General features: G+C 45.6%; 1 protein-coding gene across 1 annotated transcript in view; it reads right to left on the reverse strand.

The window, feature by feature from the left end:
- Positions 1-4974, reverse strand: part of T265_13369 (hypothetical protein) — a gene marked incomplete at both ends in the record, with an annotated part of 41449 nt that extends 36475 nt beyond the window's left edge. The window contains one exon of the mRNA XM_009168603.1: positions 4864-4974. Within this exon, the coding sequence (XP_009166867.1) occupies positions 4864-4974 (111 nt within the window). The remainder of the gene's footprint in view (positions 1-4863) is intronic.
- Positions 4975-12578: the final 7604 nt, after the last annotated feature.

Here is a 12578-nt window from a genome sequence, read left to right on the forward strand (position 1 = left end):
TGATTGTGTTAAGCTAGCACTAAGTCCCTCCCCCATCCACCTTTATTCTTTTCTTTACAATAAGGCTTTCAAATAAGTCATGGCTGTACGGCAGTAAAGCATTGGTGTTGAGCACTTGTGTCATGCTGTCGTTGATGATGATGATGATGATGCCTTCTCCATCTCCCGATTTTGCGATGTCCACTGGAGCTATCTTTCCTTAGATTCTTCAATATTTGGCGTTTGAGGAATTTGCGTGCACCGTCGTACTCGTTTGCCGCTCGCATAGCTTTCCTCGCATCAATCACGTTCGGGGACCCTGCTCATAGCCTCTGACTCAAAGGTCTGATCCACGAGGCAGCGAACAGTAGGGTTTTCTTTGGGGCCCCTGCTCGGAGCCGATGATTCAATAGTCTGTCCTGCTCGGCTGCAGGGGGTTGGCCTAACCCGAGGGCGCAGGGAATAAGGCATTACTGTCTCATTCCTGATGCGGCTGCGCACAGCAGGTGCCTTTTGAGCAGCACCGGGCTCTTTGGTTTTAAAAGTATTTCGACCGTATTGGATAATGCGCCGGCGGTCACGGTCAACAGTTGGGCGATCGGAGTGTGAGGTTTTTGGGGCCGACCTTTTCTAACCCGTCCTTCCTCGGGGGAAGGCAGCATCGCTGCTTCCATAAATATGGACATGCTGGTCGCCTGGGAGAAACACCTTACTGCCTTCACACTCCTGTCGCAGAGGACAGTACGACTTTACCCCCAGACCGCCTCGTAGCACGATTACTCTCGCCGCTCTTAGTGTGACTGCTCCCTTTTGGCCTTCCTGGCATGGTTGCACCTTGTGGGACGACGTTCCAGCCAGTGCATCCCGCGGGATCACTGTAGCACTCAAGCCCAACCAAAGTGGCGGCTCTGGGTCAGGATCAGAATACGAACATCTGAATTATTTACAACCATCCCTCTAAAAAATCGTTTGTGCATTAGCGCAGGAAAACTGCCTTAAATACCTCGGAACAAGGCTGACCTTTGATTTGTCCTGAAATGGTCACATGGGAGACGCATTTTTGAAGATCCGGGGACACCGTCTTCTGACAGTTGCCTGCCCTGTAAACTTCCCTTCCTTTAACCAGATTTCTACTTTTTGTCTCTACCATACCCATAACATCGTTCTGCGAGATGGCCCAGGTGGTTAGAGCGCGAATTTACTGACCGGAAGGTCCGTGGTTCGAATCCGACCTCCGCCATTCGACTTCCCCTGTCTAGGCTTGGGCGACCTGGCAGTATCCCAGCCCTCGTGCTTCCTTCGGGTGGCATGGCAGCTAGGCACCGGAAGGGGGAGACCGTCTTCTGACAGTTGCCTGCCCTGTAAACTTCCCTTCCTTTAACCAGATTTCTACTTTTTGTCTCTACCATACCCATAACATCGTTCTGCTCACCTGCAGCTTTTCGTGGACAGTTATTATTCACACCAGACATTATTTTGTCCACCGACCGTAATGTATGCTCCCGTTTCATCACTAGAACCTTAATATATTAACATATGGAAAGTTGTTCTGATCTCGAAATGATCCTACACGATTCTTCCCACTCACTAAACTATGAACTACGTTGCCATCCCAGTCATTCCTTAAGGAGCGTTGGCGTATTTTTGCAGGTTACAAATGCTGTCTATAAACTTCTACAGACCGTAGCTGTCTGAACTCAAGGCGGCTTTGTCTTTCAGGTGCGAAGACGCTGCTTATATGATCCGATTTGACTTAGATCTCTACCCATTTATGAGCACATGACTCGGTTCTGAACTATGAACATTTACAAAACATATTCGGGAGTACTACTACATTTGAAAATTCATTGAAACTCCCACCTGGAGATAAAACAGCAACAATCAATGAGGAAAACTTGTCTTGTTCCGTCACATACCACCGTCCCGCCTAGTCTCACCTAGATTCTTACAATCTAACTGATCTATTCATCGACAAGGTACAAATGTACCGGTGTGTGCATGTGACACTCAGCTTTTCATACTAAGTTGGTCAATGGGTACAGACCTGAGTGACAATCTGCTGGTCCTCTAAGTTGGGGTAGGATCACACTCCTTAGAAGTTTAGAGTGCTCTAACGGCATTAAGCCAACCACCTGCGACATTAGGTTAGGCCTTTGAGACAAAGGTTTTGAACAAAGACGATAATCGCCCTGTCTATGCCTGGGCGCCGCGGCAGTACCCCAGCTCACATGCTGCCGTGAATTGCAGTCACAGACTATCTCATGCGACATCGGCCGTTGCGTGAGGCCATCAGCCGGGTCACATTACTCGCTGCATACGGCACTGCGAGTGGGCGGGACCAAGCCAAAACTGATACTTCCCTTCTTTCTCTTTAACACATTTGTTTTCCTCCCTTACATTAACCCATCGTCAGCGATATCCCCGCAGGTCCACTCTCAAGTACTGATATATCCGTATGCCACCATCGGTAGACACCTTAAAATCATTATTCAAATCCTGACTCTCGACCTTTAACTTTCGAACTCCGCAACAAGCCACCTCCCTGCGTTTCGTCATCCTTCGGAGAATGAGACGGCACAGTAACTTTGATGCCGCAATTGCCAAGCTGATACCACGACGGTTTTCACACAACTCACATGCCTGATTGAGGATAAAGACGAGTGTTGACCCGTCCCGTCCCCGAACACTTTATCTTTACTGCGCATAACACCAATAGATCTTGTCACGTGGACAATGAGATTCTGTACCTTTTTTAGAAAGACCTAATCCAGGTGTCTTCTTGCACTACAAAGGGGGCTGTTTCGTACGTTATTCCTTCTGGTGAACAATCAGGGTTTGTTTTTCATTAGCCAGTATACAAAGTCGCCAGCATTGTACTGCGAGGCCAAACAAACTGTTTTTCACGGTACTCGACTGGTCTTCTCTATCGGCGTTTCAATGAACGAATCATTGAATTACTTTCTTGCTCATTACTTCACTCATATTAACCTTCCTTTGGCCAGTCCATCGAATAAGGCGGTTTTCTTCTCCATCTCCTGATCCTACATTATCCACCAGCGCTTTTGGTCTTTCCTTAGACTGTTCGCTACTTGACGTTCGAGACTTGCGTGGCCATCGTACCCGTATCATGCTGGCATGAAACCCCCACCACCATTCAGCAGTACTGAGTGAACGTTTCAGTAAAACGTAAAAAAGCTGAGTTCGTCTCGGGTACAACATGATTTACGACCATGCTTCAATCTTGTATGCTTCAGAAATAAGACACACATTACTTGCAAAAGAGTATGAGGTGTGGGTTGGCACTGCCTGTCTGTCAAGTTTGACAGAGTACAGATTTCGATTGTTCCCATCTAGAGATAATCTGTTATTCTGTTCGTTGTTATTCAGAAGTTGGTTGGACAAGGCAGATCAGACCGATAATTAACAATCAAATGATCCAAAGACGTTTTTTCGCAGGGTGGGGTGAACTGGAGAAAAGCGATAGATAAAGAACTATGGGCAAATGATAGTCGAGAAAGGGGATTCGTATGACGCACGCTGCTTCGAAAGTTTGATTCACAAGGCAATGGGAAGAGCCCCCAGTCTCTGAATCAAAAGTCCAACCCGTATCCCGGTTGCCCGGGTCGAGAAAGAGGATTCGTATGAAGCACGCTGCTTTGAAGGTTTGATTCACAAGACAATGGGAAGAGCCTCCAGTCTCTGAATCAAAAGTCCAACCCGTAAGTCAGTAAAGAGTGGGGTTTTGAGGGATCCCGCTCGGAGACACTGACTAACAAGTTCGATCTGCGGAGATACCGAAGACTGGTCTAGTCCCAGGGAACAGGGAAGAGGTTGCCTCAGGCCTGATGGTATTATGCGCAGGGTACTGGTCTAGAGGGAACAGGGAATAGGTTGCCTCAGGCCTGATGGTATTATGCGCAGGGCTTTCTAAGCTTCAGTTAGTATTTCAAAATAAATAGATACCTTCCATTACAACCACACCACAACTCACTTAACAAATCCAGGTTACTTGATAAATTCCGGAAGCTTAAAACCCATCTTACTGAGGTTCAATAGTTTCGCCTTGAGCGTGAACAGATATCCCGGAGGACATTGTATGTGACTGATCCCAGTGTCGTTATTTCCTGACCATGGGGCCAAGCCAACGCGTCCGTCAGCATGTATCAAGTCAGAGCTCGCAAAGAACGGTAGGTAACTCCCACCGACGGTTGCTTGCTCTAATATGACGGTGAAATGTCTTTATTCATATGGTTCTGGAAGGTTTCAATAGAGCGAATTCGGTCGCTTACTCTAGGGCCATAGGAATTTTCCAATAAGTTCCTACCTTTCCTGGATATTACTTTTCTACGGTCATACTCAACGTTCATATGGAAAACCAGTATCCCAACGGACTAGTGGTGTAATTCTATCGGCATTAGTGACATCTGGACCGTCTGTCCTTCAAAATCGCGTCACTTGTCTCAAAGCTGTCTACCACGCCGCGCTACTATTTTGGTTGAACTAACTAGTCCATGGCGTTAATTTACTTCAGAGAATGTAGGCCAGCAGCTGCCTGTACTCTCAATCACACTCCATATTTCCGCAGTGGGGAAGATGGTGTTCCTACATTTACGTCCTTCACTTTGGCGATCCCCAATTGTGTCCCTTCGAAATGAGGTATCACACACGTGAGGCCAACTCTAAAACATCTTAAACAACTCCTAAAACTTAAACGACTCTTAAACGACACTTAGACATCTCTTAAACAACTCCCAAACATACGACGGAGTGAGTGAATGACAAAACAAGACCACCACAATGCCATATTTCATTTACAGCCGCAATAAGAACCACAACTGCCTGACATATTAGACATACAATGGCGAAACAATAAATACTACTCACCCAGCAGATGAAAACATATTTTGCGGGCAGGCGCGACGATCGTTCGCTGGATGCTTCCGACGCCCTTACAAACCCAAATAGTACTCGTCCCGGAGAAAACTCATCAAACATATTGTCTCTGTTCAGCCCTGAGGGGGGTGTCAGTGGACTGTCTACTTTAAAGCACCTTACCATGGCTTATAACGTCCAACGTATAACTCGTACCCGAGTATCCCAACACAATCCTAGAGGGTAACATGAGAAAAACAGTGCGGTACCAAGAATACGTCCCGTTCAACACGGCGTCCACGGCCGAGCGCAACGCAGAGCCGTTTGTGTTCAGGTCGAGCGTCATTACGCAGCAGCAGCACGTTCAGCCCACGCCCAGTCGCACAAGCCGCCGGGGCCCCAATACGCTACATTCTGATTGGTTGATATCACTTCTCCGATTTGCAAGAGTAATCAGTCTAGCCTCGTGCTAGGCAGATTGTGCTCCATGAGAATGATACGCGAAATAACCCAAGATGAAAATACTATCCCCATCCTTGACACGTGAATGAGGCACCACCGTGCTCACGCAGGAACACGGGGCGAGTTGAGGTCGATTCCGACACTAAAAATATCGGCAGACCGTCAGGTACTGGTAACTACACCAGCCCTCCTGACGCTGAAGGTGAAAGGGGCTCTTTCTAAGCTTCAGTTAGTATTTCAAAATAGATGGAGACCTTCCATTACAACCACACCACAACTCACTTAACAAATCCAGGTTACTTGATAAATTCCGGAAGCTTAAAACCCATCTTACTGAGGTTCAATAGTTTCGCCTTGAGCGTGAACAGATATCCCGGAGGACATTGTATGTAACTGATCCCAGTGTCCAGTAATTTCCTGACCATGGGGCCAAGCCAACGCGTCCGTCAGCATGTATCAAGTCGGAGCTCGCAAAGAACGGTAGGTAACTCCCACCGACGGTTGCTTGCTCTAATATGACGGTGAAATGTCTTTATTCATATGGTTCTGGAAGGTTTCAATAGAGCGAATTCGGTCGCTTACTCTAGGGCCATAGGAATTTTCCAATAAGTTCCTACCTTTCCTGGATATTACTTTTCTACGGTCATATTCAACGTTCATATGGAAAACAAGTATCCCAACGGACTAGTGGTGTAATTCTATCGGCATTAGTGACTTCTGGACCGTCTGTCCTTCAAAATCGCGTCACTTGTCTCAAAGCTGTCTACCACGCCGCGCTACTATTTTGGTTGAACTACCTAGTCTATGGCGTTAATTTACTTCAGAGAATGTAGGCCAGCAGCTGCCTGTACTCTCAATCACACTCCATATTTCCGCAGTGGGGAAGATGGTGTTCCTACATTTACGTCCTTCACTTTGGCGATCCCCGATTTTGTCCCCTCGAAATGAGGTATCACACACGTGAGGCCAACTCTAAAACATCTTAAACAACTCCTAAAACTTAAACGACTCTTAAACGACACTTAGACATCTCTTAAACAACTCTCAAACATACGACGGAGTGAGCGAATGACAAAACAAGACCATCACAGTGCCATATTTCATTTACAGCCGCAATAAGAACCACAACTGCCTGACATATTAGACATACAATGGGGAAACAATGAATACTACTCACCCAGCAGATGAAAACATATTTTGCGGGCAGGCGCGACGATCGTTCGCTGGATGCTTCCGACGCCCTTACAAACCCAAATAGTACTCGTCCCGGAGAAAACTCATCAAACATATTGTCTCTGTTCAGCCCTGAGGGGGGTGTCAGTGGACTGTCTACTTTAAAGCACCTTACCATGGCTTATAACGTCCAACGTATAACTCGTACCCGAGTATCCCAACACAATCCTAGAGGGTAACATGAGAAAAACAGTGCGGTACCAAGAATACGTCCCGTTCAACACGGCGTCCACGGCCGAGCGCAACGCAGAGCCGTTTGTGTTCAGGTCGAGCGTCATTACACAGCAGCAACACGTTCAGCCCACGCCCAGTCGCACAAGCCGCCGGGGCCCCAATACGCTACATTCTGATTGGTTGATATCACTTCTCCGATTTACAAGAGTAATCAGTCTAGCCTCGTGCTAGGCAGATTGTGCTCCATGAGAATGATACGCGAAATAACCCAGGATGAAAATACCATCCCCATCCTTGACACGTGAATGAGGCACCACCGTGCTCACGCAGGAACACGGGGCGAGCTGAGGTCGATTCCGACACTAAAAATATCGGCAGACCGTCAGGTACTGGTAACTACACCAGCCCTCCTGACGCTGAAGGTGAAAGCGTGAATTTCAAGAAATTTATTTGCCTTTGGGGTTCATACTTTCGAAAATACGATTAGGTTTGTTGGCTCACCGCTCCGGCGCCCAGCATTCGCGCAATGGAATTGAATTTTCGAAAGATACATGCCCCCAAAAGGGACAGATGATTGAGGCCACAGTACGAGTCAAAATTTCTGCGCCTCATCTATGTACCCCGGAGTCTAAACGATGCCAGGAAAGTTTTCCATCAGTGGACAATGAAATTCGGTGAGCTGCAAAAATTTGAAAATAGTTAAGGATAATCTCTTATGTGAGCACGTACGCAGCAAAATGTAACATTTTGGCGCAAAGGTTTCATTTCATTCGCAAAGATTTTGCCCTCACCGCTCCCGATATACACTTGGGAGCGGTAAATATCTCGTCAAACATGATGAGGTAAGACATTCTATATCATTAAAATTATCCTTATACGGCACCTTAAATAGAATACAGGGCTCAAGGTCTGCTAGGCACATTCCTGATGATTGAAGTACCCAGTGTTCAAGAATCACAAGTGAACTTCTCCTTGGTTAAAGTGACCGTGCTACATTTCGCCTTGACGGCTTGGATCATTAGGACTGAGTTTGGAAACTAATTTGTTTGTTCGTAAGCGTGGACAAATGCACTCAGAACAGTGGATCACCCTCCGCAGTACATTGGTTTGCAGAGTCTCGTGGACCAGGAGTCAAGATAAATTTAGCAAAGTCCCCCAAATAGGCCAAACGAGTGCGTTTCTATAACCAATTGAACGCTTTTTACCCATTGGCTTGCTTAATAGGGGCAAGAGTTAGTGATTCTCACCTAAGCAGGGCTCAACAGGGGTGAAGGGCACAGGAGTGGGAGGGGAAGGAGCATTTCGCTATCACGAACAGTGATTTGACTCGGATGCTCAAGTGCAGGTCAAAGTGCCCAGGTGACTAAGCGCCAGTATCTGGATGTCATCCACAAGGCCAGAAGAACAAAGGTCAGTGAACCCAAGCTTGACCTTATCTCCATATTAAACTTGGTGTGTGGAAGCAGCTCATTTGGATGGGTGTAAAACTCGGTGACCTTGTCTCGTTTCTGATGCCCAAATACCTTGGGTGAGTAAGGGAACCCAGCTGAAGCCCTCTGTTCAAATTATTACACAAACATTTGCCAAAACCAGTGACGTGCGAGGTTCTCTTGGTAGATCTCGTTCTGAGTTTAAACCATGGAGGCAAAAACGAGGTAGGTAAGATTCAGACATGTTTTATACCTTCAGATATTTCACCTATCTTCAGCTGTTTTCATTCTGAGAGATAAGATTCTGCTATTGGCAGTAGTTTAGCTATTTCCAGCAAACCCCCTGTCGGCACCTTCTTACATGACGAATGGACATCGAAAAGTTCAAGGATATCATTGGGTTCAACGGTGACCCCCTCGACTTTGTTGGCATACCGACAGGAATTCTCAATGTGAGTATTAGATTTTCCGTGACGGGTTTCAAAATACCGCCTGAGAATCTGGCTGGCTCATGCTGTGAGGAACCGTCCGCTATCCGTCTGACATCGGTCTCAGTGTGACACCTGAGTAATGGATTTTTAGTGGATCACAAAGAAGCTGTTGGATTGCACATTTATAATACAATCGATATCAATTACACCGCCTTAAGTGGTTTATCACGGACCGAAAATATCCCCCAACTTCAGCCTCACCTCTATCCATTAAAGATGTAATACAAATATTATCTATCTGTGGGTAGGGACCCTCAGCTAGAGGGTTTTTCGCTTTTCGTAGATGTTGAGGTTTTGATTCGGTGACCACGGTCCACTACACAAAGGCTGACCGACGGGGCGGTCGAACTCGCCAAGCATCCCAGAAAAGAAGGCGTTAAACAAGCAAGTGTGAAGATTGATTTCAAATCAGTCGAGCTGACATGCGTTGTTGTGTGGCTATCAGAAGTGAGAGCATTCTTCATCCAAACTGCGGTTAAACTCGCCTAATTCCCTTCCCTCATCTAAATTGATATCAATTACACCGCCTTAAGTGGTTTATCACGGACCGAAAATATCCCCCAACTTCAGCCTCACCCCTATCCATTAAAGATGTAATACAAATATTATCTATCTGTGGGTAGGGACCCTCAGCTAGAGGGTTTTTCGCTTTTCGTAGATGTTGAGGTTTTGATTCGGTGACCACGGTCCACCACACAAAGGCTGACCGACGGGGCGGTCGAACTCGCCAAGCATCCCAGAAAAGAAGGCGTTAAACAAGCAAGTATGAAGATTGATTTCAAATCAGTCGAGCTGACATGCGTTGTTGTGTGGCTATCAGAAGTGAGAGCATTCTTCATCCAAGCTGCGGTTAAACTCGCCTAATTCCCTTCCCTCAACTAAATCGTAACCTTCACAATCCCGCAAATGCCAACGAAATCTACCGGTGGCAACTGTGGTGAACCGTCAATTAAAGAACCAAATGAAGTCAGGAATAATTTGAAAGCCCCATAAACAATCAACGCAAAATTTTGGCAATCACGCTGACCAACAACAGTCGTTAATTGACGCTCAATACCAATCGGGCGCGCTAATGTGAAGACGTCTTGCTGATTAATTCTGTTGTCTTAAAACCTCACCAACTTCAAAACCTAGTCACGCAGCCTGAAAACGAAATGTCACCACTTGGAAAAAATACCGATTATTCACCAAGCCTTTCTGAAACGATGACTTATCCATCGGTTCCAAACTTCTTCCAAATGACTGACAGCAAACGCTCTTCATGGCTGCGGGCGTTCAAAGAAATTCCGCGGTGACAATGACACCGACGTGTTGTTCACGCGATAAACTTGAACAGAACAGACATAATGCACTGGATTCAGTTTGTAACCCCTCTTAATAGTCTAACCTGATGGCGGTATCAAATATTGTCGTGTTTGTAAGGCTTTTTATTCAGCTTCCTACAGACTGGATTACCCCTCTCAATAGTCTAACCTGATGGCAGTATCAAATAACGTCGTGTTTGTAAGGCTTTTATTCAGCTTCCTACAGACTGGATTACTGCTTGTATTTGATCAGCTCATACGTGGGCATCGAATAACGCCTATCAAACTTGTTTTAAAAGTTAAGTATTTCTCAAATTTTCTGGAAAATGATATGACTCTGTCTTATTCAAAAAGACCGAAACTTGAACCTAGTGTGAACGTCATTATTAGCAGATTGCTGAATGTCCGGAATAAATTGCCTGGAGGTAGCTTAGAACCTTCAGCCTATGAGGTCCTAAAAAAGTCACCAGCTACGGAATGGAAATGAACGCTCACTTGTCCATTCCAGGGACGGTTGATGAATATCGGGCTTCATTGAAACCGGTTACAATAGCCCTAGGGCCCTTATATCAGTATGGGGTGAGCCTGTCTAACGAACTAGACTCCTCATCAATTACAAGTTTGTTCCGTGGTTCACTGCTATGGAGACGCCTGAAATCACCTGAGGTCCTCAAAGCCAAGAGACTGGGTCTCGGAAACAAAAAAGACGCCCTTACAGCTGCCTTGTGTACAACGATAAAGTTTCAGCTCACCTACTATCAGTCGATGCCTGTGAAGGTTAACGTTGCTCCATCGGTGTGGACATTTATTCTTCTCTGTCGTAAGACTACTGGGAATCCTGAGGTGTCACAAATAAGCGAATTCACTCCCAGACCAAGATATTTATCCACCAACGTTATTCCATATAAACCGGAACCAAAAATCAATTAATAAATCCTTCACACAACTTTACTGAATATCTGATTACCAATACCTCATTCTGTTCAGTGCAATCAATATTACCTCGAACAATCCAGCACTTATAACCGTAAGATATTGTGTGTGGCAAATTAATGATACGTAATTAATCAGAGGTTTTCTCCTGTGATCATTGCAAGGGAAACGTAAATCACTGTGGACAGAAAACCGAATTCTCACTTATCTTATTTGTTCCAAGACGTTAATCAAATGAAAATAGCTCCCTTGTGAGGTTTTATAAAATTCAAGTGTCTGAAAGTAGTAGTGGCGAACATAATGGTTTTGATTATGAGTGAGTCACCAACCACTTTATTGGCCAGCATGTATAGTTAGGATCTCATCTTCACGTGTCCTCTCAGTTTCAGGGCTTGTAATTTCGAAAAACAGTTAAGACAGACAACGACTCACGAGGTTGTTTTGACAAAGATCTACCACTGACCCTTAAATAAGGTTATATTCTGGCGGAATTTCGGTCATTCTTGAAACCAAGGAACAGTGCAATAAACTCATTTTATCCGGAATTGTTTGCCAAAAAATGTTGCGGACCATGGACAATCCACCTAGGAAAACGCCATTATGTTCGGTGCTATAAACAGTCTGCAGTTAGTTAGCTTTACATTGGTGGACTGATCGCTCAAAGAAAAAAACTGAAGCTAGTACCCAAGCTGTCCCAGCAAGCCACGGTTTTCATGAGTTTTTATAGTGCAACCTTCGACCAGGTCCCCCATGCATCCCTACTGCATAAACGCTGTACCGTTGACATCACCGGAACCTTATTTCAGTGGTTCACCTCCTACCTAGCTGAAAGGACTCAGCCAACACATATTGTGGACATACAATAATCTGCACTACCGATCACCAGTGGAGTCATCCAAGGGTTTTATAAAATTCAAGTGTCTGAAAGTAGTAGTGGCGAACATAATGGTTTTGATTATGAGTGAGTCACCAACCACTTTATTGGCCAGCATGTATAGTTAGGATCTCATCTTCACGTGTCCTCTCAGTTTCAGGGCTTGTAATTTCGAAAAACACCTAAGACAGACAACGACTCACAAGGTTAAGATCTACCGCTGGCCCTTAAATAAGGTTATATTCTGGCGGAATTTCTGTCATTCTTGAAACCAAGGAACAGTGCAATAAACTCATTTTATCCGGAATTGTTTGCCAAAAAATGTTGCGGACCATGGACAATCCACCTAGGAAAACGCCATTATGTTCGGTGCTATAAACAGTCTGCAGTTAGTTAGCTTTACATTGGTGGACTGATCGCTCAAAGAAAAAAACTGAAGCTAGTACCCAAGCTGTCCCAGCAAGCCACGGTTTTCATGAGTTTTTATAGTGCAACCTTCGACCAGGTCCCCCATGCATCCCTACTGCATAAACGTTGTACCGTTGACATCACCGGAAACTTATTTCAGTGGTTCGCCTCCTACCCAGCTGACAGGACTCAGTCAACACATATTGTGGACATACAATCATCTGCACCACCGATCACCAGTGGAGTCATCCAAGGAAGCGTGCTAGGCCCCATCCGCTTCTTACTGTACATCAATTACGTTTTCAGTGCTATATCCCACGGTAAAGCCTTCCCCTTTGTGGACGATATAAAAATTGCGTACACATTTACCCCAGCTGCACGAGCCACTACGTTCAGCACATTGGGCAAGGCTTAGAAT

This window comes from Opisthorchis viverrini, assembly GCF_000715545.1.
Source record: "Opisthorchis viverrini unplaced genomic scaffold opera_v5_61, whole genome shotgun sequence".
In the NCBI taxonomy this organism is placed as follows: domain Eukaryota; kingdom Metazoa; phylum Platyhelminthes; class Trematoda; order Opisthorchiida; family Opisthorchiidae; genus Opisthorchis; species Opisthorchis viverrini.